This window comes from Furipterus horrens, unplaced genomic scaffold (genome assembly GCF_987537825.1).
Source record: "Furipterus horrens unplaced genomic scaffold, mFurHor1.1.pri manual_scaffold_2, whole genome shotgun sequence".
Classification (NCBI taxonomy): domain Eukaryota; kingdom Metazoa; phylum Chordata; class Mammalia; order Chiroptera; family Furipteridae; genus Furipterus; species Furipterus horrens.
Window position 1 is genome coordinate 7,481,697 of NW_028327172.1, and position 26,129 is coordinate 7,507,825.

Below are 26,129 nucleotides of genomic sequence, written 5' to 3' on the forward strand. Positions count from 1 at the left end.
AAAATCATGAAGGAAAAACTTCCCAAATTTGGTGAAGGAAATAGACATACAAGTCCCAAACAAGCTAGACCCAAGAAGGACAACATGAAGGCACATCATAATTAAAATGCCAAAGTCAAAATAAAGAGAAAATCTTAAAAGCAGCAAGAGAAAAGCAGAGAGTTACCTACAAAGGGCTGCCTATAAGACTATCGGCTGATTTCTCAAAAGAAACTTTGCAGGTAAGAAGGGACTGGCAAGAAGTATTCCATGGGATGAAAAGCAAGGACCTACAACCAAGATTACTCTATCCAGCAAAGCTATCATTTAGAATGGAAGGGCAGATAAAGTGCTTCCCAGACAAGGTAAAGCTAAAGGAGTTCATCATCACCCAGCCATTATTATATGAAATGTCAAAGGGACTTATTTAAGAAAAAAATATATTAAAACTATGAACATTAAAATGACAATAAATTCACAACTATCAACAACAGGATCTAAAAAATAAAAACAAAATCCAACTAAGCAAACCAGAATAGGAACAGAATCATAGGTATGGGGATCATTTGGAGGGTTACCAGCTGGGAGGGGGAAGGAGGAGAAATGGGGAAATGGTGCAGGGATTAAGAAGCATAATTGGTTGGTACAAAATAGACAGGGGGAAGTTAAGAATAATATAGGAAAGGGTGAAGCCAAAGAACTTATATACATGACCCATGGACATGAACTAAGGGGGATGGGATTGCTGGAGGGAAGTGGGATACTGGGTGGAGGGGAGCAAACAAAAATAAATTGGGACTATTGTAACAGCATAATCAATAAAATATACCTTAAAAATAAATTAATTAATTAAAAATAAAATAAAAGAAAATGGGTTTGCATCCCCCTTTCAGCGCACAGGGAAGATTGCTTTGGCTGAGAGTTAAAAATTACTGGGCAGGACTGGGAATCTGACTGTGGGTGGCCATAGAGGTTATCGTCTGCGTTGCTGGTTGTGGGCAACTGAGGTGCCTGGGGCCTTTAGTGATACAAGTTCCATAGTTCTGGGTGCCGTCACCCAACTCTACAGATGTCCAAGGGAACCTCAGAACTGAGCTCCAAGCAGCTCGGACAGGGCAATCATCTGGCATCTGGGTAGTTTGCAAACTTCTGGAATAGTTTAGGGTTGGCTTCCCTTCTCATGCCTGCTCTTCCTTCCAAAACCTTCTGGAGGAACGTTGACATTAGGGAAGCCCGGAGGGAGCAGAGGCTACCACGGCTCTCGCCAGAGCAGAGTGTACACAGCACTGTCGCCCAGCAGACTAAGCGGCCTACAACACAGGGGGAGCTGGGAAGAGGCTATGCCTTGGTCTACCTGAGGCAGACAGAGAGCCTTGTGAGGCAGGTCACTAGCTGGGGTCTAAGGAGTGTCAGGTAGGCAAGGGGGTGGGCTACCATTAGGGGTGGGGTTGGCATACATGGATGGGTTGCTTGGAAGCAAGAGCCTAGACAAACTCTCACGCATCTTCATGCTGAGCACGTGATCATGACTGTTTCTATTCCTGAAATACAGTAGGTTATTTGCACCATCCCTCTAATGGGGTGGGGGCAGAAGTTCTGAATAGCAGCGAGTTTTGATTTTTTCTTTTATAGTTCTTTCTTTTATCCTCACTCAATGACATGCTTACTGATTTTAGAGAGGGAAGGAGAGGGGAAGGGAGAAACATCGATCAGTTGACTCTCGTATGTGCCCTGACTGGGGAATGAACCTGAAACCTACATATCAGGAATCAAACCCGTGACCTTTTGGTGTACGGAACAACACTACAACCAACTGAGCCAGCCAGGGGGAAAAGCAAGGAAGAAATGACCAATGCCAAGAATGAGAGAGGTAACACCACTACAGATGCTACAAATGGAATTCTCCCTGAACTCATCTATAGATTTAATGCAATGCCAGTGAAAATCCCAGCAGGGTTTTTTTGTATAGATAAGCTGATTCTAAAATTTATATAGGAAGGCAAAACTGATAGAAAACCCAAAATAATTTTGAAAGAAAAAAGTTGTAGGAATCACAGTACCAGATTTTTAAGACTTACACAAAAAGCTACAATCATCTTGACCATGTGGTACTGGTAAAAGGAGAAACTCACAGATTGATGGAAGAGAATACAAAGTCCAGAAATAAATCCATACTAAAATGGCTAATTGATTCTTGACAAAGATACAAGAAAAATTCAGTGGAAAAAGAATCATCTTTTCAAAAAATGGTGCTGGAACAAACAGACGTCCCATCTATATGCCTCCAAAACCAAACAAAAAACATAAACCTCACAGTTAAAAAAATTAACTCGAAGTAGATCATAAATCTAAATTTAATACTAAACTATAAAACATTTAGAAGAAAATCTTCAAGAACTGAGGCTAGACAAAGATTTCTTAGACATGACACCAAAAAGCACAATACACGTGTAAAAAATTGATATGCTGGACTTTACCCAAATAAACATTGTTGCACTGTGAAAAATAGCCAAGGGGATGGAGGCGAGCTGCAGGCTAGGAGGGGATATTGCAAAGCACGTCACTGATAACAGACTTGTATCCATTATACTTACAGACTCTAAGCTCAACAGCAAGAAAACTTACCTAATATAAAAATGAGCAACCAGAAAAAAAAAATTAGGAAAAATAATAAAAAGGAAAAAATAAAAGAAAAAATTAAAAAGAAATAAAAACAAACATGAACAAAAAATTTGAACAAAAATTTGCATCCGATGGCAAATAAGCACACGAAGTGATATTCGCCGTCATTCCATTAGGAAAATGTAAATGAAAATCGGGGTGAGATTTCACTGCACATCTATTAAAATGGCTAAAATAAGAAATACGGATAATACCTAGTGCTGGTGAAGATGCAGAACTGGAACTCTCTTTGTGCTGAGAAACGACTTTTTCTCTAACTCATTATATATAACGTGCTTACAAGTAGTATTTTGACATTGTGACGTTAGGCAGACACTTGTCAGCTGAGCCAACACGGGTTTCCAGTCTGAGAACATATGGAGCAAATTTGAATTGTGCACCATATTTGAGTGACGTGTAAAATGTTTTTGTTGGTATGGATGGAATGCTCTAGCCTTCAGCCTGCTGTATACGTTCATCATATCCTCTCTCCTTTAAAGCACTCCTGAATTTAGCCTGTATTTTGTCCTAAAGCAGGAGGCGGCAAACTTTTTCTGTAAAGGGTCACAGTAAATCCTTTCCGCTTTGCAGGCCCTAAAGTCTATGTTTCAACTGCTTAACTCTGCCCCCAGCAGAGCAGCCGGAGACCATGGGCATCTGTTTCCGTTGGGTGGGTTCTAATAAAACTGTACAGAGACTGGCTGTGGCTTGAGTGGGCCCACTGACCCCATTCAGGGGCTAGAGCCGCAGAGGCTAAGGAAGCGGCTGCCGCACGCTCAGAACTCAGCCGGCAGCTCTTGGGCAGGCCCAGGGCCAGCTTTCGTTAGCTCCGAGCATTTAGTTAGCAGCTGCCTGGTGCGAGAATCATCTCAACTGCTTGCAAGCCTTGGCCCCAAGGTAGTTTGAAGAGACACCTCCTTTCTACTTCTGCTGAAGCAGCTCAACCTGTCCCCACCCATGCAGCAAGGGGCTGAGGGCCTGCCCTAAGTGGCAGAGCTGTGTCAAGAGCCCAGTTCTCCTGACCTCAACCCCAGGTCTCTCCTGTTGAAGAAGCCCCCTCTGCCCCTTTACAAACAGGAAGTATCTCAGGGCCGCCCAGGGATGGCATCAGAATCACCCACTGCCTCATCATCTCTGCGGGTGGGACCCAGGTGACCCTGAAGCACACAAGGAACAGTGTGCCTTGTTCCTCCAGCCCATCTGGTGGCCCGAGACACATGGCTGCAGGGCCAGGCTCCAGGGTCTGCCGAGGCCCCTGATCTTCACAAAACCCACAGCAGGCTTGAAGGAATAGACTTTATTAACCTAGCTCTCAAACACTAGAGGCTAAAATTATAACAACCTATTGAAAATATTGGTAATATTTACAGAGTGCTGCCTGTGGCCCAGGTGGGGCTGGGCCTGGCACCTCCCCAAACACCCACCCAGAGCAACCTCCAAATGGGCTGGGGCCACTTCCCACCGGTAGCACACAGAGGACATTTATGCTTATGTACATGTGACCAAAAGCACAGCGACAGACGACCAGGCAGGAGGGCACAAGACCGACGGAGAGATGGACAGACAGACACAGACAGGGGCTGAGGCTGCCGAGAAGGCCGGCGGGCCCGTCTCAGTGCTTCTTCAGGCCGTAGGTCAGGCTGCTGGGGACCCTGGCGCTCTGCAGGGGCGGCGAGTGCCAGACGGCAGAGCTGGTGCGCTTGTGGTAGCGGGGCTTGCTCTTCTTAAAGATGTCCTCCAGGTCTAGCTGGAGGATGGTCCCAAAGAGGTCGTGCACGTTGGGGGGCTGGTAGTACTGGTGGATGATGGCCTGGCTGAGCTGGGTGCCTGCAGGGGAACAGGGGGATGGGTCGCTGTCTTGGGGCTCCCCATGCCCGTGCCCTGCCCAGAGCCCGTCACCCCCTGCACGCCGGCACACCCCCACCTCCTGCCGCCTCAGCTTCTCTGTGCCACGCGCGTCCCGCCCGCCAGCGAACACTGATAACGCTCTCACGGCACATTTCTACTGCCATCGGCCGACGGTCTAGCCTGAACCCAGGTCCCCGGAGATCACGTGGGACCAGACACCCGGCTGAGCCCTCACGGCATGGCCTCATTACCCCCACAGCCCCCTGCGAGCGAGGTCCTTTATCCTCCCCACTTTATATCAGCGAGACCTGCCCAAAGGCACATAGCTAGTCACCGGCAGAGCCGAGGTTTGAAGCCAAGGCTAGCCCCAGAACTTAAGCTTCCGATGCGTCCCCGACCGCAGTGGTCAGTGGTGGTCTCCTCAGCCGACGGCACAGGCCCCACGGGGGGCCTGCACACCGAGGGGGCTCTGGCTGAGGCTGCGGGCCGCACGTCCCTGCCAGCGGGGGGGGGGCTCTGGGGGATGTGCGCCCCGCGTGCCCTGCACCAGGCCTTCCGTGTGCTCCCTCGCTTCATCCTCAGTAACCCTCTCAGCTCGGTCCCATCATCACGCCCGTTTCACAGATGAGAAAACTTGAGTAAGTATGCCGCCAAAGGTCAACTACAATCAGGTGGCTTTGCCGGTCATCGGGCTCCCTGGCCACACTGACCCTGCCTGTTGATACCTTCCAAGTGACTTGTTGCTGGAAGTTCAGGGGGCTAAGTCAGATTCTGGTCACTGTGGGGTTCAAATGAGGTGACATTCACAAGAGCTAGTTGTCATCTGCAGAGCACTGACCCCTGGGGGGGGGGGGGGCGCGACAGCCCACCACGGCCCATAGCCCTGCGAACTCGGCAAAGCACCCACTGCCCCTGCCTGCTCCTGCTCCACCGCCGGCGGGCTTCACCCCCAGGCCTTGGGCCACGGTCACGATCACCCACGCTCCTGGTTAAACACTGGGCCTGTAACCTCTGGGGTCAAATCCAGCTCATGTGCCCTGCCCCCACTGCAGGGCTCTCCTGCCTCCCCAGCTGGCTGCAACTCCCCACCCGAGCTCTTAATGCACTGCTGCACCCCATTATCACTCTGAGCTCCACTTGACCCCTGGCTGCTTATTTGGGTCCAAGTCTCCCCTGACCTTCTGGGCTGGACTCCCAGGAGGCGCCTAGAGAGCCCAAGCCGGAACATCCAGCACCACAGTGCCCGGTCAGCAGCAATTTAACACATTCGTTGAGAACAAAGGTATCCAATGTCTGGCCCAAAGATGGGGCCACCCTCCCCTGGCTGCGTCCCAAGGCCCAAAGCAGGCTTGTCAGGCCAACACATCAAGTGTCTAGACCATGAGCACAACAGCCTCCTGACACCCGCACCCGCCAAGCCACTCCCTCAGGGTCCCAGAAGTAACAAGTGAGGACCCAGGTCTCCAGGGAGCCCCAGACCCTGCTCACCTCGGGCCCAGGAAGGGATGGGCTTCCGGGGATGGGCCTCGTCGTCGGTGGAGTCATCGCTATTCAGATCCATCCCGTAGTTATCCGTGTTGATCTTCGGGGGAGCCCTGTGCCCTTGTGGCGTCATTTGATATGAGGTACAAGCTGGAGACTGGAAAAGAGAAACAAGGCCGTCAGCTCCCCCGACCCGCACTCCAGCATCTGCCCTCGCCGAGGAGCCCTGGGGCTCCGGCCACCTCCCCTCCCCTCTCCTCACAGGAGAAACCAAAAGGCTCAGGCTCGATTAAAAAGTCACACTGCCCTCCCAACTCCGTAGCTTCCTTTTTCACGTTGGAGGGCACCGCAAACACACTTCCAGGTCAGCATGTCTGCCGTGAACAGCGCCCGGGGACCCCGTGATTTATAACTTAAACATCCGTCTAGACGAACGTCCAGCCAGCTCCCAACTTTCCAACATCTTCGCCTACGCTGCCCTGAAAACCCTTCGTCAGAGCATCAAACTGGAAGTCACTTAAATGCCTTTCAACAGGCGCTGGTTAAAGAAATTCTGGTACGACTAGCTGGTACACAACTGTCAAAATTAAGAGAGATTTACAAGTGCTAAGATAGGGAATTGTCTACAATATACTAAAAAAAGGGAGAAAAAAAGTTGAGCTGCCAAGTGGTATATATTATGGAGCAAAGGAGTGGCCCCCCCATTCCTATGTTAAATCCCATCCCTCAACATGACGGTATTGGGAGGCGGGGCCTTTGGGGGTGCTCAGCTCACGGGGGCAGAACCCTCTTGAATGGGATTAGTGGCCTTAAAAATGAGATGCAGAGAGCGCCGTCTCCCTTCCACGAGGTGAGCACACAGCGAGGGCACAGCTGTCCGGGAACCAGGAAGAGGGCTCCCAACAGTGGATCTGCCGGCACCTCGACCTTGGAGTTCCCAGTCTCAGAAAAATGTCTGTTTAAGCCGCCTAGTCTGTGGTGCTTTGTTAAAGCGGCCTGAACAGACTAGGGCGGTATGTACAGTCGGCGTCCACGTACACTGTGTGCAGGAATGTTTATACGGGTAAAAGTACAGATAGATACACCAGGATTTTCACTGGAGCTACCTTTCTTTTACTTTATACTCTTTTATAAAGTTTAGTTTCTTTTTTCTTTTTTTATAACAAATTCTATTTTGAGAATAAGGAAGAATACACATATCAAAATTAGTAAAAACTATTGGGCCAACTGTATCCCTCCTCTTTCTTCTGGTCCTTTGATAGGCTCTGTGCCTCCAGCTACTGGGAGTGAATAATCAGAGCTGGGGGCCCCTCTCCGCCCTGGTGCCCAAGCCTCACCTGCACATCCATGGTCACATTCAGGCCCTTGTTGGCCGCTGCAGTCTCCTTGGCTTTCTTCTCCTGCTCTTCCTGTAGGCGCTGCTGCTCCTCCTGGGACCGGAGGTCAGCCAGGTGTCAGAGACCATGTGATTGTGCCCTCCCCTACCCCCAGGCCAACCCCATGCAGCCAGGCAAGCAAGGCGGCTCTTGCCCCAGGAGCCACCAGGTCAGGGCACCCCAGCCCAAAGCTCGCCACCGATCCCGTGCGAGCCCCACACACCAGCAACCCTGTACCTTTTTCTTCTTCTCCTCCAGTTCCCTCTGCAGCTTCTCCTTCTGGAGCCGCAGGGCCTTCTCCCTCTCCTGCAGCTCCCTGGGGACCAAGCGAGAGCCTGTCAGGGCAGGAAGCTGAGCCCGGGCTGTTTCCATCCCTGCCAGGCCATCGGCACTGGCCGTAGAAGGCCAACTGGCAGAACGGGAACAGCAGCCAAGAGCCCACAGCTGTGCCTGTGTCCAAAGGGCCAGCCAGCTCACCCCAGGGTGCAGCAAGCTCTCAGCTCTGGAGCCCACCCAGTTTGGCCCCCATGCTTCCACACAGCTTAGGTCTCAGCTTCAGTCTTGTCTGCTGTGCAACGGGGACTGTAACACCTCTCCTCCAGAGTCACCACGACAATCACAGGAGATAATGTGAGTCATCGCTGATTGTCCTGGCCCGCAGGATGGACACTGGGTTCCAAGCCTGGCATGGGCTTTGGGGCGACCTCCCCTGACTAGCTGGTGACTTGAACAAGTCGTTTAACCTTCCTGCACCTGTTCCCCCCTCTGGGAAGCGGAGCTGCTGGCTCCTATGTCACAGGGGCCTTCAAGTGAGGATTCAACAAGGAAATGGGTAAAGCATGTGGCTCAGTGCCCACCAAAGCTGCCAGCCATTATGACCATCATGCCATCACCCACTCGAAGCCCCTGGCATGGCCTGGCACACACGCAATTCTAAAACCACATCAGCTGTCAGCCATCCCTCCCAGACTCCTGTCTCCGACTCTGCCACAAAACCAGGACACCTTTGTGTCAATCAAGAGGTACAGGGAGATGGCCCTGATGCGGTCAGCCCTCTGGCTTCCACTCCGCACTGTCCCTCGGGCCTGCAGCCACCCAAAGACGGACGTGGGAAGTGTTGCCTGGTGCTCCCCAGGAGGGGGAGGCGGGAGAGGCAGGAGTTAGGCCTGTGCTCGGGTATTCCCGCCTGTCCGTACACACACGCAGGCACGGTACTCTACGTGCACACACAGGCCGGTTCATCAGAGGCATGGGTCCCACCTATCCTGGCCAACAGTGACCGGGCTTGTCCTCCTTGTCGTCCCTGGGACCCCGCACAACCAAGCAAGGGGCAGGCCCCAGAAAAAGGCTTGCGGAACTCAACGTGGGAGACCTGCCTCTGCCTCTGTGAGCAGCAAGACCCCCGGGCTCTTCCACATGGTTCTCAAGGGAGGCAGTCCGGGAATTCTGGGAAGCGGGCAGGGGCCAAAGACGCTGAACCAAAGAACTGCCCAAATGCCCATGGGGGTCCTTCTGAGAACTACTGGCTTACCCTGTAGCAGTGATCCCACTACCCCATCTCCGCGAGGTCAGCAGAGGACAAAATGAACCAGAGGGGGCACCACACCGGACGGAGGCAGAACTAAGAGAGAGTCCCAGGTGACCTTGCCCGTTATATCTTCAAGTTCCCCAAGCCAACACGCAACATTCAGGTGGTCTGCCTGCTGCGGACCTCTGGGTTTGGAGCCAAGGAGGCGCGCCCCTCCCGTTTGCAAACCCCAGGTAAAGGTGGGAGCTGCTTCTGGAGGATGAGGACAGCGGCTCCACCGCTCTGGCCCTCGGCCCTCGGGGCTCCCTCACCTCTCGGCCTGGAGCCGCTCCTGCTCCCTGCGCCGCTCCTGCTCACGCTGCTCCGCCAGCTGCCGCTCCTGTTCCCGCTGCTCCGCCAGCCTCTTGGCCTCAGCTGCCTTCCGCAGCCGCTCCTGCTCCTCCTCCTCCTTTCTCTTTTGCAGCAGCTCCTGGTGTCGCCGCTCTTCCTCCTCCTGTGAACGCAGAGCAAGGTCAGGGACTCAGACCAGGCCTGGGCTGGGGAGACCAGGCGAGGCCGGGAGGGGAGGATGCCGCCCAGGCTCCCTGCAGCATCAGAGACCGGCGGCGGCTGAGCCAGGGTCACCCCACGCCAGGCGCCACAGAATCACCACCCCAGCCTGAAAAGACACCTTGTGGCAACGTCTGCTGCTCCTGCAGCAGATTTAGTCGTTGAGGGTACAGACTGGAGCCTAACGCACTCACTGGGTGACACTGGGCTATCACTTAAGCCCTCTGGCCTTGGTTTCCTCATGGAGCAGATGGCGACAGTAATACCTAATATACCTAGAATAGCACCGGACACACAGCAAACACTACATAAAGTTTAGCCATTAGTATTATAACCCCCAAAGACAGATTTTTGCTCCCTAGAGTCATAAAATCAACAGCTCCAAGGAAGACGTAGGCTCTTACTCTTACAGGCAGAACAGCTCAGCCCTGTCAAGTGCACACTACTGCTACCTAAAGGAACCAAAGCACAGAGAGATCAGGTAACCTGTCCAAGGTCACACAGCTCATAAAGAGCAGAGTTGAGATTGGAAGTCTGGCTTAGAGCCCACATGCTTAACCGTCAAAGTGTCACCTCTACAGGACGATGGAAAGCAGGCTACTGTCACCATCCCCATCTCCAAGGCATCTGTTGAACCTCCTCAGGGCTTGAAGCCACAAGACCCACCAGGACTGACCCAGCAAAGTGGGGTGTGCCCAGCAGTCCTCAGTGGCTGAGGCAGTGCCCGCCCTGCCCCACCTCTTCCTCAACGCCCAAGCCCCCGTCCTCCTGCAGCATTCACACCTGCTGCAGCCACCTGAGCCTCCGGGCCTCCTCCTCCTGCTTCCGACGCACCTCCACCTCCTCCATCTTCTTGGCCGCTGCCTTTTTCTTGGCCTTCTCCTCTGCCAGTCGCTCCTCCTTGGCCTGCAGAGCCCAGCCACACGTGCCCGTGAGAGCAGCCCTCTTCACTCAGCCCTGCAGAGTGCACCCCAGAACTGGGACAGGCACCTGCAAACCCAGCTTGGGCACCTTGGAAGCCTGCCCTGCCCAGGAGCACCAGCCCAGCCACTCGCAAAGGCCCAGGGCAGAGACATCCCACCCTCAGTTGGGCTCAGAACCAACTCCAGGACCCCTGAATGGACAGGAGAGGGGTCCAGGGTGTCAAACCCATGACTTCCTGCAGGACACAGAACAGCCCCTGACCCCTGGCTGCCCACCAGCCCATGGCGCGCACCTTCTCGGTCTTCTCGTCCAGCTGAGCAAACTTCTGCTCAATCTGCTTCTTCTTCTCCTCCTTCATCTGCTCCACCCGCTCCCGGGCCTGCATCACCTTGCGGAGGCGCTCCTCGCGCTTCCTGTGAGCACAGGGCAATGAGGGGGGGGTCCACTGCGGCCCGGGGTGGCCGGGGGCCGGGCCACTTACAGCTTCACCTCCTCCAGCCGCCGCCGCTTGTCCTCCTCCACCTTCTGCCTACGCAGCTGCTCCGCCTCCTCCTTCCGCCGCAGGTTCTCCAGGCGTTGCCGCTCCTTCTCCTGGGCGGGGGGGGGCGCGTCTGTGAGCGGGGACGCCCCAGTGCTGGGCCGGGGACCTGGCTGGCCCCAGACAATCCCCCAGGCCCACAGCCTCCAGCCACATGGACAGCAACATCAGACTGCTTTGGGGAGCACAGTCGCCCCCAAACACCCTCCATTCCCACCCAGATTGAGGTCTGGGCCTTCCATCTTTCTTCTGGGGGGACCCTAAGGCCTTCCCGGGACCTGTGTCACAAATATCCTCGACTTAGCCCTGCCAAACGGTGGGCAGAAAATTAGGTTCAAAATGGGATGTATGCTCTGGTGATAACCATGTACAAGTACATGTGAAAGGAGGATGAAGATCAAGGCGGGGAATTTATTATTATCATGCTTTATAACTTCTTTACTCTGTGTCTGTGTGCTTTAACAAGTAATCACAAACATTCTTAAGACAACTGGAAAAATGGAAAATCTCAGCAAGTGAAAGATCTCAAGAACGAAATGGAAATTTTAGAACTAATACAATAACTGAAGTAAATTCAGTGGACAGGTCCAAGAGAAGATGGAGAAGACAGATGTCATTTGTGCCACCGTCATCCCACAATGGAGAGGGCAATGCAGGAAAAAAATATGTGGAAAATGATGGCTTGGAAATACTCCAAATTTGGTAAAAGATAAACTTATAGATTCAAGGTCATCAAAATCCAAGTAGGATAAACCGAAGTCTAGCCACAGCATAATCACACTGCTGAAAACTTAATACAAAGGGGAAAATTCTCTAAAACAGCCACAAAAAAAGACACATCACCTACAGGGGTCGGGTCCGGGTGCAACAATGATTTGAATGACTGAACACTTCTCATTAGAAACTATGGATGCCAGAAGGAAGTGGCACAGCATTTGTAAAGTGCTGAAAGAAAAGAACTGTTAACCCAGAACTCTATCTGTATTCAGTGAAAATATCCGTCAGAAATGAAGTAAAAAGAGATTTTCTCAAAGGAAGAGAAACGAGAGAACCTGTTGCCAGCAGACTCCTTCTCACAGAATTGCCACAGGACGCTCTCCAGACAAAAAAGAAGGGATACCAGAAGGACAAGTGAAACATCGAAATGAAAGAACAATCAAGATGATAAATATCTGGGTAACTATCGATACTGTTTTATTTCCTCTTGAGTTCCTTACTGCATCTGACAGTTGGAAGCAACACCTATAACACTGTCTGACGAGGCAGCCAATGTAAAAGACGTGACACGTAAGACAAGAACAGCAGAGTGCGGAGAGCAGTAAGAATCCTACATTACGACTGAACAGATTCCCATTCTAAGGGGACTGCGAAAGCTAAGTACGTAATGCCCAGAACAACCAGTAAAAAAACTGCAAAACGCAATAGTCAAAATCACAATACACAAATTAAAATGGAATACGAAAAATGCTCAAGGGAACATTTACAAAGTATAGATCTTACTGTATAATTTTCAAACTTTACTGTATAATCTTTTAACATAAAAGGTAAAAAAAAAAAAAAAAAAAAAAACAGGAAAGATGGAGAAAGAGGTAGAAAGAGAGCTGACCACGAGCCAGCGGATGAGCGCGGTGCGGAAGGACCTGGAGGCGGCCGCTGGCCTTTGGGTGGCTCCCCGGGGAGGGAGTAGGTGGTCTCTGGCGGCTCTCGCTCTCCAACGGCCCAGACCCAGAGAAGACCAGCAGGAGGCTGGGCCTCCGTCCACTACCCCCACCTGCCCTCTGTGAGGAAAGCACTTGGAGTGAAAGCTAGGTGGCCCAGAAGGCGCCACTGCCATCTCTTCCTGCCCTGAGAGCCCAACAGACTCCTGCTTTCAACAGGGCTCAGCCCAACAGCTTTTGTCCCACAACTTGCGTCCTAAAATCCCCCAGCCCAGGTCAGAGAACTGAGGCCGTTGCTTTGGGAATTTCATAGAAGACAAGAGTCATTCACGTCACAGAATGTGTTTCCTCTTCGCCCCAACCCTTAATGGTGGGCTGGACTGTCCCTCTTCCCAGAGACCACCGTCAAAGCCAGAGCAGAAGGTGGGCAGAGTCCAAAGCTCATGCAGTCCCTTCTGCCTCCGGTGCCTCAACTGAGCCGTCTCCCTCCACACCAAGCCCCGTGCTGGCTGCTTGGCACACACCACTCTCTGGTTCATCCAATCTCTATGAGGGGCCAAGGAAACTTACGCCCAAACGTTAGGGATCTAGTCCCAGGCCTCAAGGCCTGTGTGACCTACCTAGGCTCCCTGAGGACTGTTCTACCCTCCCTGCCACGCCCCCCCACCCCCCACCCCTGGCCAAATGCCCCGGGCAGGGACGTGGGCTCCCTAAAGCAGGATGAGCTCTTGGTCATCCCCGTGAGCTCTGCCAGGCTCCGACCAGTCTGGATGGGGCACAGGAGTTCCCTGTAGGGGGAACAAATCTGAGTCTTGTTCACCGCTGTGGGCCCAGGTGCCTAGCAGGCTCCTGGCGGAAAGAGTCATACAAGATCTCCCAGCCTACCTACTAGCATATTGGAAGGGAAGCCGTTGCCATGGCCACCAGAGGGGAGACAAGCTGTCCATGTGCTGGGAAGCCCCTGATCTGCCAGGCTGCTGAGGCCTGCAGGCTCTCAGCAGAGGCAGAAACCCTCCCCCAGGCCCTCCGGTGCACCAGGGGGAGCTTAAGGAACGAAGCAGCTGCGGCCTTGCAACCCAGGAGTCCCCAGAGAGCCAGGACCACAGGCCGGGCAGATCCCAGCTCTCTGTGGCTCCTCGCTCACAGCTGGTGGCCCAGCTTAGCTCCGAGGTGTCTGAGAAGAGAACAGCTTCTGTGGCCTCCTTTCCAGAGGCCACTGCTGACAGTTCTGCCCTCGGTCACCTCCCTGGCCTTCAACCACACACCGCTCCGCTCTCCCCTTAAGGCGGTAGCTCCGGTGTGTGACCCAGTAAACCTCAGCGTCAGACACCAGGCGGAAGCCCGCGGCTGGGGAGGAGGGAAGCAGGTGGCTGTGGGGACTTAAAGCTGTAGCTCTGGTGACGGCTGCAGGTCACGCACCCTTTGTTCCCTTCTACCTCAGGGAGACTCCGGGACTCCTCCTGGTAGCAGAGGCGAAGGCAGAGAGGCCACCCAGTGCCTCTGGTTCACCTCCCACCTCCCTTATGGCTCCCGCTTAGGGCGTTAGTGCCACTATAGGTGCTGTCAGTTCTGCAAGGGTGGCTGCAGCAGCTAAGCGCTAGGTGGAGCAAGGGACAAGGACAGGAGTAGGTTTTACTTACGACGAAGCTGCACTGTGGGGGAGAGGAGACAAGGAAGAAGCCAAGTTAACGCCAGGCCGGGGTTGTCCTAGAAAGCTGGCCGGGCTCCCGGCTGGGCCACCGGCTGGGCCAGCGAGTCTGCTCGGCCTGCACCCTCTCATCTCCCCCAGCCCTCTTCCCCAGCCGGCGAAAGCATCCCAAGAGTGTCCCTCGCCTTTACCCTCAAGGTGATAGGGCAGGGTGCGGGCCTGCTCGGCCGCTTCTGCAACTGCGCAGACCCGGGGCCAAGACCCAAGGGTCACACGGAGTTGGCCAAGCCTCTAGGCCACAACACAGAGCCCGAGAGCCCAGGACAGCTCCCAGATGTGGAAGCAGACCACGGCCGGAGGGGCCTGCGCAGGCCTCTGAGCAGCGCCAGGTCGCTCCTGCCTTGGCCCAGACCCACACAGCTCTCAGCAGCCTAGGGGGACATCCGGGAGCCTCTAGCCATGCAGCCGCACACCAGCAAAGCTCAGCTCGGGGCTCCCTCACCTTGGGGTCCACGCGCAGGGGGGTGTTGCGCTTGATGAAGGATTTCATGACACTGCTGCGGGGGGCCGAGGTCGGGGTCATGAGCATCTGGTTCCTCTGCACAGTGTGCAGGAAGGTCCGGAGAGGCCGTACCACCTGCAGACGCGGACCAGGGTCAGGACCCACGGGCGGGGCGGGGGCACCCAGGGACGGCAGACGCCTGCTCACCTTGCTGGCTGGACAGGGTGGGGAAGGGGTCTTGCTCCGGGGCGGCTGCAGCTCCTCATCCTCCAGCGGCTGCTCCTCGTCTTCCAGCTCACTCACAGCCTGCTTGTAGCTGCGCTTCCTCCTACAGGAGGACAGGTGGCAGCAGCATCATGGGGCTGGCCCGGGGAACCGCCCCCCGAGTCCGAGCCACACCTCATGAAAGGGCACCCTATGAAGAAAACTGGGACCAGCCACAGGACTACACTGCAGAGGTGGGGTCTCCCTGACGGAGCCTCCACTGCCCAGTCAGAGAAAGGGCAGTGACCAATCCAAGGTCACATGAGGACACAGAGGGACAGGGTCCAGGCCAGGCTTGTCCTGCAGCATCCAGCTGCCTCCTTCACCGAGTCAGAGCACCAGGCGCCACCCCTGCTGAGAGGACACGGAGGCCCCGGACCACACACCCACCTCCCCAAGAAAGGACTCGAGGTTCGTGCCCCTCGGGCCCCTTGCAGTAGCGGCCTACACACCCCACCCAGATACAAACCTGGCACTCTGGGGCGGCTCCTTGGGGCCATCTGCTTGACCAGTGCTGGCCTCTGTGAAGAGAGGCATTTCAATGTGAGGGTGCAAGGACAGCAGGAAGGGGTCAGCAAGGTGCCCACTGGTGGCAGCTGTGGCAAGGGCAAGTGTGGCCGGGCAAGGCTCTCCTCCGGGCAAACCCCAGAGTGGCCAGTGGCAGAACGTCAGCCTTAGCACCCCTGGCCTTGACAGCTCTGTGGACATGCAGGACGCAGCAGGCCGGCCCCAGCCCACAGACCTGTCACCCCCAAGCCTCTGTGACAAGCACTGCAGGACAACGCCAAGGCGGCCCCAGCCATGACCTGGCCACTGCTAACAGAGCAGCGGGGTAGGGGGCTTTCAGGAGTAGAAGTCTATGGAACAGACCCCTTGACCAGCTTCGGAATCCCACGCCCCCCGGCCCTCTCCGCTGGAGCTGAGGGGACAGAGGGAGCGCAGGGCTCCTAGGCAGGCCCCACACGGGGCTGTGGAGTCGGTACATTTTGTTTCACTGCCAGGAGAAAGCACCGATCTCTCCGCCACCCTTTGACACTCTATTTCAAAGGGTCCTTTATTCCAGGGGGCTATGGGGCTGGCATGGCCACTATCCCAGACCTGGGTCACCGGAGAAGCCCAGGTGGAGCCCAGAGCCTACAGCTCTCCCGTTCTCTGTAGGCAGAGGACGCACAAGGCGAGAAGCGAGCCAGTGGCCAAGGGCAAACCAAGGCCCCAGCACAGTCCCTCCTGCCGCCCCCTCTAGTGGAGCTCAAGGCCTTGCACCAGTTCAAGCCCTGCCTCCCACCTCTCCCTGTTCCCTGCGCCTACCAGCCCTGACTGCTACACAGACACTTGGTGGCAACTTAAGCCAAAAGGCAGGAGGTGAGACCCGCAGACTCAGAGGAGATCTGCGCACCCCTGGGTCTCATTTACCTTCAGCCTGCCAGCCAGGAAATGCAATTCGCTCTCTGCAGGGATAGGCAGGCCGAGGCCACCACGGCCCGCATGGCCCTGGGTATCTGCGTGTGGCAGGTCAGGAAGACTCACCGTGCTGCCCCGCAGAGGGTGTCTGCTGGCCACCAGCCGCAGGCTGTGAGCCGGGTGTGCTAATGGCAACCTGGGTGGCACTTCGGGGCGACAATGTACTTCCTTCATTCTCGGGGGCCTCGGGAAAGAACCAAGACTTTAGGGGTCTGGGCCTGGGACTCACAGCACAGAGCACAAGCCCTAAGGCCCACCACCCTCCCCACCCTGGCCTGCCCGCCTTACCTCCGGCTCAGCGTCCACCACAGTCTCGGCCTCCTTGCTGGGGTCCTCCTTAGGGCTGAAAGCAGAACAGGAGATACCATGGGCCCCACCCAGCCCCAGTCATCCCCACAGGAGCTCCGCCCCCAACTCTGACCTGGGCCACACACCCACAGCCCCAGGCAGGACAGGAGGACAATAGCCAGAGCTGGAGGTTCCCTGGAGCATCTGCTGTCTAGGGCGATGAGGGATGTCAGCTCCTGAATCTTGCTTCATCTCACCCTCATCAGGGCCTTGATTCGGGATGTGAACCCTTTCCCGGCTCCGCCTCAACCCTCTTTCAAGGCCTGCCCTCCATCCGTCATGGGGCCAGCAAAACCAGCAGCTCTGCCCAGTCACCCCGCTCACCATCCCAAGCCCTAACTCTTCTCCAAAGCAAGGGTGCGGGCCTAGTTTTAGTGACGGCAGGATGTGGCCTTTAGGACAGGGAGCACTGGCCCAAAGCAGTGCTGGGGTGTGATCCTGGAGCAGGGAGCAGCTGAACCCCCACGCTGACCCTGTTCCACCCACCCAAACTCGAATGTGGCTCCTCATAGCTGCACTAGCTCCTCCACTGGACTTTGGATCTGACAACCTATGGGCTCCATGCCCCAGGATAAGGCATGGAGGGGTCAAGGTCAGGCCAGGGCTGACAAGCGATTCTGACAAGTGATGTAGGAAGGCTTGACACTGTGCCACCTGCTGCTTGGTTAGACTGGGGCGGGGGCAGGGCTGCAGCAATGGGCAGTCCCAGGAGGAAGGAAGGGACGGGCACAGGAAATGCTTCCACTCCTGGGGCGCACCCGGACAACCTGGCCCAGCCCTGAGAAGGCCCCCAAGCCCCGGAACAGAACTCACCTGACTTTCTGGGGCACCTCAACGTTCAGGAGCCTCTCCAGATAACTGTGACCTGAGGGGAAACAAACAAAAGATAACCCCAAAAACTGTCCAGGGAACAGGCTGCTGGGGGTGTGGCCATTCCTGGTCTGAAGTCAGACCCTCTCTGCCTCAGAGACCCCTCCCTTCAGGACAGACCCTCTCCATACTCACAGGACAGAAATGTCCAGTGTCACTTAAGAATGTCCTTGATGAGAGTTGAAACTAGTCATTTTATTAAATTTAAGCTGAAGTACTTATCTTTCTAAGACTGTGTGATAAAACAGAAAGCATGCAGAATGCCCAAGTCTCTGTGAAAAGCACTCGTGTGTGAGTTCCCAGCTAAATTAGCTGCTCTTCTCGTGGAACACTTTTATTTTTAATATTTTATTTATTTATTTTTAGAGGGAGGGGAAGGGAGGGAGAAAGAGAGGGAGAGAAACATCGATGTGTGGTTGCCTCTCGTGCGCCCCTCACTGGGGACCTGGCCTGCAACCGAGGCATGTGCCCTGACTGGGAATCGAACCAGTGACCTTTTGGTTCGCAGGTCGGTGCTTAATCCACTGAGCCACTCCAGCCAGGGCAGAACACTGTTTTTAACTGAAGGAACAACTGACAAACAGTGGTTATTCAAGCTTGGGTATTCGGCAGACACTTTCTTAAAAATGAACAAAGTGACACAGTCACTTAAAACAGCTAACAGTATTTCTTGCCAATAATAAAAAAATTGAACCCTGGCCAGCGTGTCTCAGTTGATTAGGCATCATCCCACAAATTGAAAGGTCACTGGTCAATTGCCGGTCAGGGCACGTGCCTGGGGTGCAGGCTCCGTGCTCCGTCCCCGGTTGGGGTGCTTGCAAAGGCAGCCAATCAATGTTTCTCTCCCTCTTTCTCCCTCCCTTCCCTGCTCTCTAAAATAAAAGAAAAAGAAAACATTAAAAATAAATATATAAGTAATTGACACCCCTCCCCCAACAAAAAGAGCCAAAAATAGAATTTTGGAAGATGGGTGTTCTCCACCATGAGCTTCATAGCTTCCTAATACCTCAAGATTTTTCTGATGAGACCAGAACAGTCTCTCTCCTTACCCTCTTCCTTCCACCTCAAGGTGGGTCAAATGCAAATGAAATGGGGAGGCCGAGGGGAAGGAGCCATTGGAATGGAAGAGCCGGGGATCTGGATTCAGATCCCGAGGCAGGAATGGGCTCTAGAGTCTCTCCCGCCCTCTCCCTGGAGCTCCGGGCTCGCCTGCCCCCTGGGACCTCTTCCCAGGATCAGATTCAGGCCTGAGGAAATCTCCAAGGCAGGTCAGAACCACCTGGGTCCTTCTGAAGATCCAGAAACAGACAGCGGGTCAGCCCGCACAGCTGCACGTGCCCCGGACTCAGTAGCCCACGCCCCGTGGCCCAGAGCAAGCCCTTCCCCACGTGGGGAAGAAACCTGGCAAGGAGAGGCGCCTCACCTGCCCGCCCGAGCCCACCCTGGGCCTTCCCGCCGGGCCTCCTCGGCAAGGGACTGCGGGCTGGCAAAGACAGACACTCGGGGCTCAATCCCTAACCCCTCAGTTTATAGACTCAGTGGCCTCATTATGCCTCGGTTTCCTATGCAAAGTGGGGAAATCCTAACAGGCTAACAGAGCTGCTGCAGGGGCCAAATGAGATAACCTTGAGTTTTATAAATCTGAGTGCCAGGCAGATGTCGGCCATAATCATTCTACTACACAGTCATGCACAACCTGGCCCACCTTTCCCACGAACCCCACTCCCTCTCTGTCCTCTCTCTGGCTGGGCCCTTGTAGCCGCCTCCTGCCTGGTCTCCCCGCCTCCTCCCCTCCCTGCCTCTTGGTCGTTTTCTATACAGTGCCAGCTCCCAACCGCCATCAAGGGCCACATCCCCCACGTTAGTGGGATGGAGCCCAAGCCCCATGTGGCACCTGAGCCCCAGATACCTCAGCACTTGCCACTTCACGCCTCGGGGTCTTCGTACAAGTTGTTCCCTCCGCCAGGGATACCTGTCCCCACATTTCTCCCACCCGGCAGGACCCCACCCACTCCACGCAGCCAGCCGTGACTCTTAGAGCTGCCTGTCCTTCCCTGTGGCCCTCCCTGGGACAGTGGTCCTCACAGCTGGGATCCGATGCTGATGAAAACAGCTGAAGTAACGGAGCCCTTTGTACACAGCAGACACTGTTCTAAACACCCTCTGTGGGTGAAGTAAAGAAACAGCAACCCTGTAAGGTGAGGCTGGTATCACTCCAGTTGGCAGATGAGGAACTGAGGCCCGTGGAGAAGTTCCTGTAACCTGTCCAAGGTCGCAGGGGAGGAAAATGGCTGAGCGGGCACTCCAACGCAGCTACCTGGCCCTCCCAGAAGGAGTTGGCTGGGACAACTATTCACATCTCTTCTCCTGTCTCCAGACTAAACAGCTTCACTGACAGGGGCAGCCCACAGTGTGGTGAAGCCAAGGAGGCCTCTACAGGAGGAAGGGAAGACACACTGGCCTCGGGAAAAGGCCCAGGTTCGAGTCTCAGAGTGGCATTAACCACAGGGACCTCTGTTTTCTCCTCTGTAAAACCAGATCTGCACCGTCCAATATGGTAGACGCTGGCTAAGTGTGGCTACTTAAATCTAAATTAAATAAACTGCAATAAAAGTAAAAATTCAGTTCCTCAGTCACACCGGCTATATTCTGTGGCTAGCAGATACGGAACGTTTACATGGAAAGCTCTATGGACAGCTCCTCGTTAGATTATTAAACGGTCTCCCAGAGTCCCTCCAGCGAAGCTGGGCAGCCAGGAACCTCCCGCAGCACCCCACCCACTGCGGAGCCCCCAGACTCACAGATGATGCGGGCGGAGGCAGCCGGCTCTTTGGTGGCCTTCTTCACAATTCTTTTGCTTGACCTGCGAACGGTGCTCTCTGGTTTGCCCACCAGGGAATATTTTTGGGCCAGAGAGTTCTGGGGCTCCGGGGAGGACGGGGCGATAAGGCTGCGCCGCACTGGCTGCCGGTCCGCACGGGAGCCCGTGGGCGTGGAGAAGTTCGCGGGCAGGATGGGGGCCAGCACCCGCTGCTGCCACGGGGAGGCTGCAGAGCCAGGGGAGTCCTGGGGGCTGGGGGAGGTCCGTGCAATCCTGAGCTTGGAGGCGGACCGGCCTGCTTTGACCCCTTGGCACTTGGCGTCCTGGGGGGTAGCCATCAGGGAGCTCACGGCGACAGGCTCCAATCTCCCGGCCTCTGACTTCTTGGGTGTTGACTCCTCATCTGATATCACGGTGCTCTGAGGGGCCGGAGCGGTGGCTGCAGCCGGGGCTGGGGACAGGGCCCGGGCAGAGCTGAGCTGGCCGAGGTGCTGCTCAGCACTGTGGTGCTCGCGGGCACTTATCTCCACCACAGGGACCAGCTGGCACTGGGGGATGCTGTTCCGGGGCTTCCTGGTCAGCACTGTGGGAGACTCTGGGGGGGACGAGGCAGCGGCCGTGGTGGCCGCCGCAGCCGCAGCCGCAGCACGGGTCACCCGCCGCAGGACGGAGCCGTTCTCCCCGGCCACGGTGGCTAGCTGCTCCACCTTGTCCTTGTTGCACAGGCGCCGGGAGCTCAGCTGGCTACTCCGCGTCCTTCTGCGGGACAACCTGCCAAAGGCGGCCGAGCAGAAGCTGAGAGGACCCAACGGGGCAGGGAGGCACCTCAGATTCGTCTGCCCGGGAGCTGCCAGCTCGGGGAGGGTATAAAGCAGAGGGCTTGGAGGCAGGAGACCATGGTTCTAGGTCAGGTCTGCCTCCCACTGCCATGAGGCCCTGGGCGCTCCTCTCTGAGCCTTATTCTTCCAACCTGTAAATTGGGGATAACGCCAGTCCTCCCCGAACTGCTGGGGAAAGCTCATGGAAACCTGCCGCTGACTGAGGTCCCACTGTGCCAAGCACCCTGTACAGGCTTTGCTCGTGTTATCCCTTAATCCACAGGACGGCCCTGAGAGGCAGGGACCATTCTCACTTTATTTACTTATTTTTTAAAGTTTTTATTTTTTTTATTTTTAAAAAGTGGGGAAGGGAGGGGGAAAAAGAGAGGGAGAGAAACATCAATCAGGTGCCTCTCACCCACGCCCTGAACAGGACCTGGCCCACAACCTAGGCTCATGCCCTGACCGGGAATCAAAGCCGCGATCCTTCAGTTTGTGGGATGATGCCCCAGCCACTGAGCCACACCAGTCAGGGCAAGAACCATTCTCACTTTAGATTTGAGGAAACTGAGGCTCAGAGATGTGGAAAAATAACAAAAGGACATATAGCTACTAGGGCGCAGAGCTGGGGTATGTGCCCAGGACCTCCTGACCCCAAGACCCAGCCTCCTTTGCTCGCAGTCCGCAGCCCACGGTTCTGTGGGTATCTGGGCGAGCAGAGCATAGGGGGTTCAGCAACAGACACCCCGGTCCGCAACTCTGGCGGCTCTCGCCCAAGCAGAAGGCTGGATTCTTTCTTTTCCCACCTCTGGAAACCCCTCCCATCCTCAAGGCCCGGATCACACAGCCCTATCCTAACACACGTGCTCTGGACGCCACGGTCTTGGGCCATGCTTTGTTTCCCCGTGGTGGTTGGCCCCTTGGTCGGGCCCGCCACCCACCCAACACCACTCCTGCAGGCCACTGCTCCCAGTTAACACTGGAATTAAAATCCCCGGTAGACGCCACACCTCCAGACCCTCCCTGGCTAGGGGCAGCCCCCGGGCCCTCCTACCTTTTCCGTATGGGGTCTCTGTTTTCATCCTGAACATAAGAAATCCGTTTCTTCTTCCGTCGATTCTTCTGAGAAGGCGTTTTGGGCATCAGCTCAGGCTCTTTGCTGAATTCTCTGTTTGGTACAAGAAAAGTGATATTTGTGGCTGCCTGAGAACCACTGGCCCCTCCTCAACCCAACCCAGCCCCTGCCCATTTCCTGGTGGTGACAGGTCAAGCTGGGGTGACCAGAATCAAGGGAGCTCTCCAAGGCCACGTGCAAGTGCCCTGTGAGGCATTCGGGGCTTCCTCCCAGGGTCGGGGCAGGGGAGCAAGGTTGCCAGGCCAAGCACGTGTAGCCCCATCCTCTGTGGCCCAGCCCAAACACCCCTGCTTCCTCTTCCCGTTGTACTAGGTTGGGCCCCCAGCACGTCGGGCACTCAGGAGAGCCCTGGCTGCCTGTCTGTCTTGCCTGTCCAGTGAGGAAGTGGGCTGCTGTGTCCCCAGGGCGGTAGCAGCCAGGCGCCCTCACCTGGTGAACATGCGCTTGGCTTCCTCCTCGATCTCCTCCAGCCACACCAGGTCCTTATTGTCCACGTTGCAGACAAACTCCATGAGCTTCTGGTCACAGAGCTCCAGCAGCTGAATGTGCCCCGGGGCTGTCGTCCCCATGGTGGCTCGCTCTGGTGAGAAACAAAGGCAAGAGGCACAGGGGCTCAGGGCTGGGGGCTGGAACCTTCTCCAGGGGAAGAGCCTGTCAGGCTGCAGCCCCCACACCCTGCATCAGGGCCCCTCCCTGACCACAGCCGTGCCCCAGAGATACAGAACTCCAAAGCCAATCCACTAGCCTTATTTTTGCAAAAAGAAGGGCTGTCTTATTCACACTCTTCAAACGCCTCGCCTCTACCCCACCACAGCACCCTGTCCCCATACGCCCACACTTCTGAGCCAATTCTGGTATCCACGGTCCTCCTTACAAATGGCCTTTGGCTGGGGGGGTGGGGGTGGGGGCCTTAAAATGACAAGGCATGGCCAACTGCCTTCTTGGATCAGGCAGAAACTGGGGCCACCTGCCCAAACACAGCCCTGCTCTTACTTTCCTGTGGGCTCTCCTCTTCCTCCTGCTGGGTGAGCAAGGCCTCAGACAAGGCCACCGAAGCTGTGAGCTGACCCCAGGCCTCAGGCCAAAGAACATCGAATCCAACTGCCTCTTCAAGAGGCCAGTGAACGGAAGAGGTTCTGCGTTCCAAAGGAGTAAGAAAGTGGGGGGCAGAGACCACTCCTCTCCAAGAGGCCCCCGCAACCCTCTCTCTCCCTTGAGCTGAAATGTCCTAGACATGGATGAGGAAGCATGAAGGGAGCGGATAAACAATGTCTTATTTTTAAGAAAACTTGTATAGAAATATTGGACAGGGAGAAATACAAAACCAGTTTTCTATTAATTTCTCAAAAACTAGCAGCTCAAATATTCTCCTTAAGGCTCAATTAATTATATTATCATCACTGAAGGCCCAGGCAAGGAAGAAGAGTTCCGTACAGTCATAGCAATAAATATTCCGACTGGGTGAACGAAAGAAAGAACAAGTGAATGGGTGAAGGTCATAAGTAACAGACCCCATGTCTCATGCCATGGCGGTGACCCACCACTCCAATCTGTACCTTAAGAACCATGCAAAGCTCCGTACCCCACTGAGAAGGAGGGGCTAGGCTAAGTCACCCCTTAACACCCGACAGAGCTTAACACCAGGTCAGGCTACTCATGGGATCTGATTTCCAGGGCACACAGCCTTTGTTCTTCGAACAAGCTCTGCCCTCTGTCTGGAACCTTCTGTCTCCTATTTTGTACCGCTCTCTCCTCATTCCTCGGATCTCAGTAACTCAGGGAGACCTGACCACCAGCCATGATCCCATCCATCAATTTCAGTTCTCTGCGTGGTACTTGGGTGACTGTGTATCTGTTTGCTTACTGCCCATCTCTGTCCACTAAACACTGCTCCCTGAGGGCAAGCCCTGTCAGTCTTGCTTATGGCTGAAAGCCCAGAGCCCAGCACAGTGACTGGCATGAAAGAAATACTTGTGGGGTGAATTAATCCACCTATCAACTCTACACGTTAAAACAGACATCCTATGGGTTTTCTTCCCACCTCCCACTCCCCTACCCCCCAAAGGGATACCAAATAAGCTCCTTCTACACAGGTTAGGGCACGCCATACTCATCCAAAGCTCCTGCTCCTAAATGCCAAGAGCAGCACTAATTGGGGCGGGGCCCATGGGCAGGATCGCAGAAGCTTTGTTTGCAGAGACAGCCCTGCAGCCAGCCAGTCACGGGCATGGCCTCTCCACCGCGTCCCTCTGGCTCTCTCCAGCCCCTCTGTCCCAGAGCTCAGACCTAGCGAAGTGCAAAATCCCCGTTCCAGGCCAGGAAAGAGAAAATTACATTGTTTGAAGAAGCCAAAACCAAAACAAAGGTTCGCAGGAAAGCAACAACTTGCTCCCTTTTTTCTTTCATAAGCATTTGTTCAAAACGGCCAAGTAGGTGACAGCGCCTTTCATGAAGTGCAAAAAAGTGTTCGGGCGTCTTCCGTGGGGAAGTTTGTTTTCAGCACACCTCAGCTTTAAAAAGGGTCACCATAAGTTAGAACAAAGGTGACCCTAAGAAAAAAGGCATCAATGTACCAAGAATGAGGTTCCTGGGAAGGGCAGCAAAAATGTCCTCAGTCCACGTCAACACCCGTGCACAAACCCAGAGCACCCACCATCCCACCAAGAGCGAAGGGAGCTCATCTTTCCTTCCCAATACTTCCCTCCCACCACATACCGGACTAGAGGCCCCACTGCCCTTCTTCGCAATGCCTGTTCTCCTGAGGGTGCAGGAAGTTGGGGACCTCACCCTCTACCGCCCTTCAGTGAAGAACGGTCATATTAGCTGCTCCATTTGCAGAGTCCTTCCTACTCCATGCCCAGGTCAGGCATCATCTCATTTAATTCTCGCCTCAACCTCAAGGATACCCATATGTGGATGAGGAAACTGAGGCTAAGAGAAGTCAGCACAGTCACCCCGGGGCCTGGATTTAAAGTATGCTCCTAAACAAGCTATGATGTTTACTCGATTTCAGCCTCTGAAAGGCAGGCGTCAGGTCTGGGCTCTGGGCACCCGCAGAGGAGTTCGCGGTGGCTGGACGAGCCCGAACCGCTGACATCGAAGGTGCCTGCGGTGTGACAAGGGGCGGCACTGGCATCCGGAAGTAGTTTAAAATGTTGCTCAGCTGGAGGAGCAGGTGTGGAGCGAAGGTTAACTGTACAGAAATGCCATCGGGCACAATTGCATCACACAGCCCAGTCGGTGTGTGCTTGCTCTGCGTCCAAGTCGACAAATGGCTGCGTAGGCACACAGCAAGGGTGGCAGGCACCAGGAGAGCACGAGGTTACTTTCTCGGAACCTGGTGACCTAGGTGGAAGGTGGGGGGGTCATCTCGGGCCCCGGGACCAAGGAAGATCACCACGCCACGTGAAAGAGGTGACCCGTCCATTCCCAGGCCGAAAGGGGTCAGAAGGTTACGCCCCCAGTCCGGTGTCGGCGGGAGGGATAACAAATCGCTAGCCACCCTACACCCCCGCCGGTCGCCCACGCACGCCCACGCGCACTCACTCGGTTGCACCGTGTCTACTAAGCGCTGCTCCGATCCAAGTCCGGCGGCCTCCCTAGGGCTGCCCCGCCGCCCGCCCAGACCCTCAGCTCCCGAACTCGAGGCTCAAGGGTACTGGGAAGCAATGGGGCGCAGTAGCGCGGGCGAAACCTATGATTTTCAAAACTGAAGGCTC

The 26,129-nt window shown here is 55.1% G+C and overlaps 1 protein-coding gene across 2 annotated transcripts; it reads right to left on the reverse strand.

The window, feature by feature from the left end:
* Positions 1-3,728: 3,728 nt before the first annotated feature.
* INCENP (inner centromere protein) lies at positions 3,729-26,099 on the reverse strand. 2 transcript variants are annotated; one of them, XM_090260417.1, is made up of 19 exons: positions 25,957-26,099; positions 22,840-22,990; positions 22,330-22,443; positions 20,438-21,228; positions 17,580-17,631; positions 16,707-16,761; positions 16,485-16,602; positions 15,427-15,478; positions 14,901-15,021; positions 14,694-14,828; positions 14,184-14,195; positions 10,829-10,938; positions 10,640-10,760; positions 10,207-10,329; positions 9,186-9,367; positions 7,584-7,662; positions 7,308-7,400; positions 5,977-6,127; positions 3,729-4,467 (listed from the first exon to the last, which is right to left on the reverse strand). In XM_090260417.1, the coding sequence occupies exons 2-19, from the start codon at positions 22,977-22,979 to the stop codon at positions 4,253-4,255; spliced, it is 2,664 nt and encodes an 887-aa protein (XP_090116543.1). In that variant the 5' UTR covers positions 22,980-22,990; positions 25,957-26,099; the 3' UTR covers positions 3,729-4,252. The 2 variants fall into 2 exon arrangements, with proteins under 2 accessions (XP_090116543.1, XP_090116551.1); XM_090260425.1 differs by lacking the exon at positions 14,184-14,195.
* Between the last annotated feature and the right edge of the window lie 30 nt (positions 26,100-26,129).

Bases quoted from the DNA above. Each gene is read 5' to 3' on its own strand.
- INCENP (XM_090260417.1), bottom strand. From the start codon at position 22,979: ATGGGGACGACAGCCCCGGGGCACATTCAGCTGCTGGAGCTCTGTGAC. The intron at 22,444-22,839 runs GTGAGGGCGCCT...TGTACCAAACAG, and splicing joins GCCAAGCGCATGTTCACCAG to AGAATTCAGCAAAGAGCCTG. The intron at 9,368-10,206 runs GTGTGAATGCTG...CTGCGTTCACAG, and splicing joins GGCTCAGGTGGCTGCAGCAG to GAGGAGGAAGAGCGGCGACA.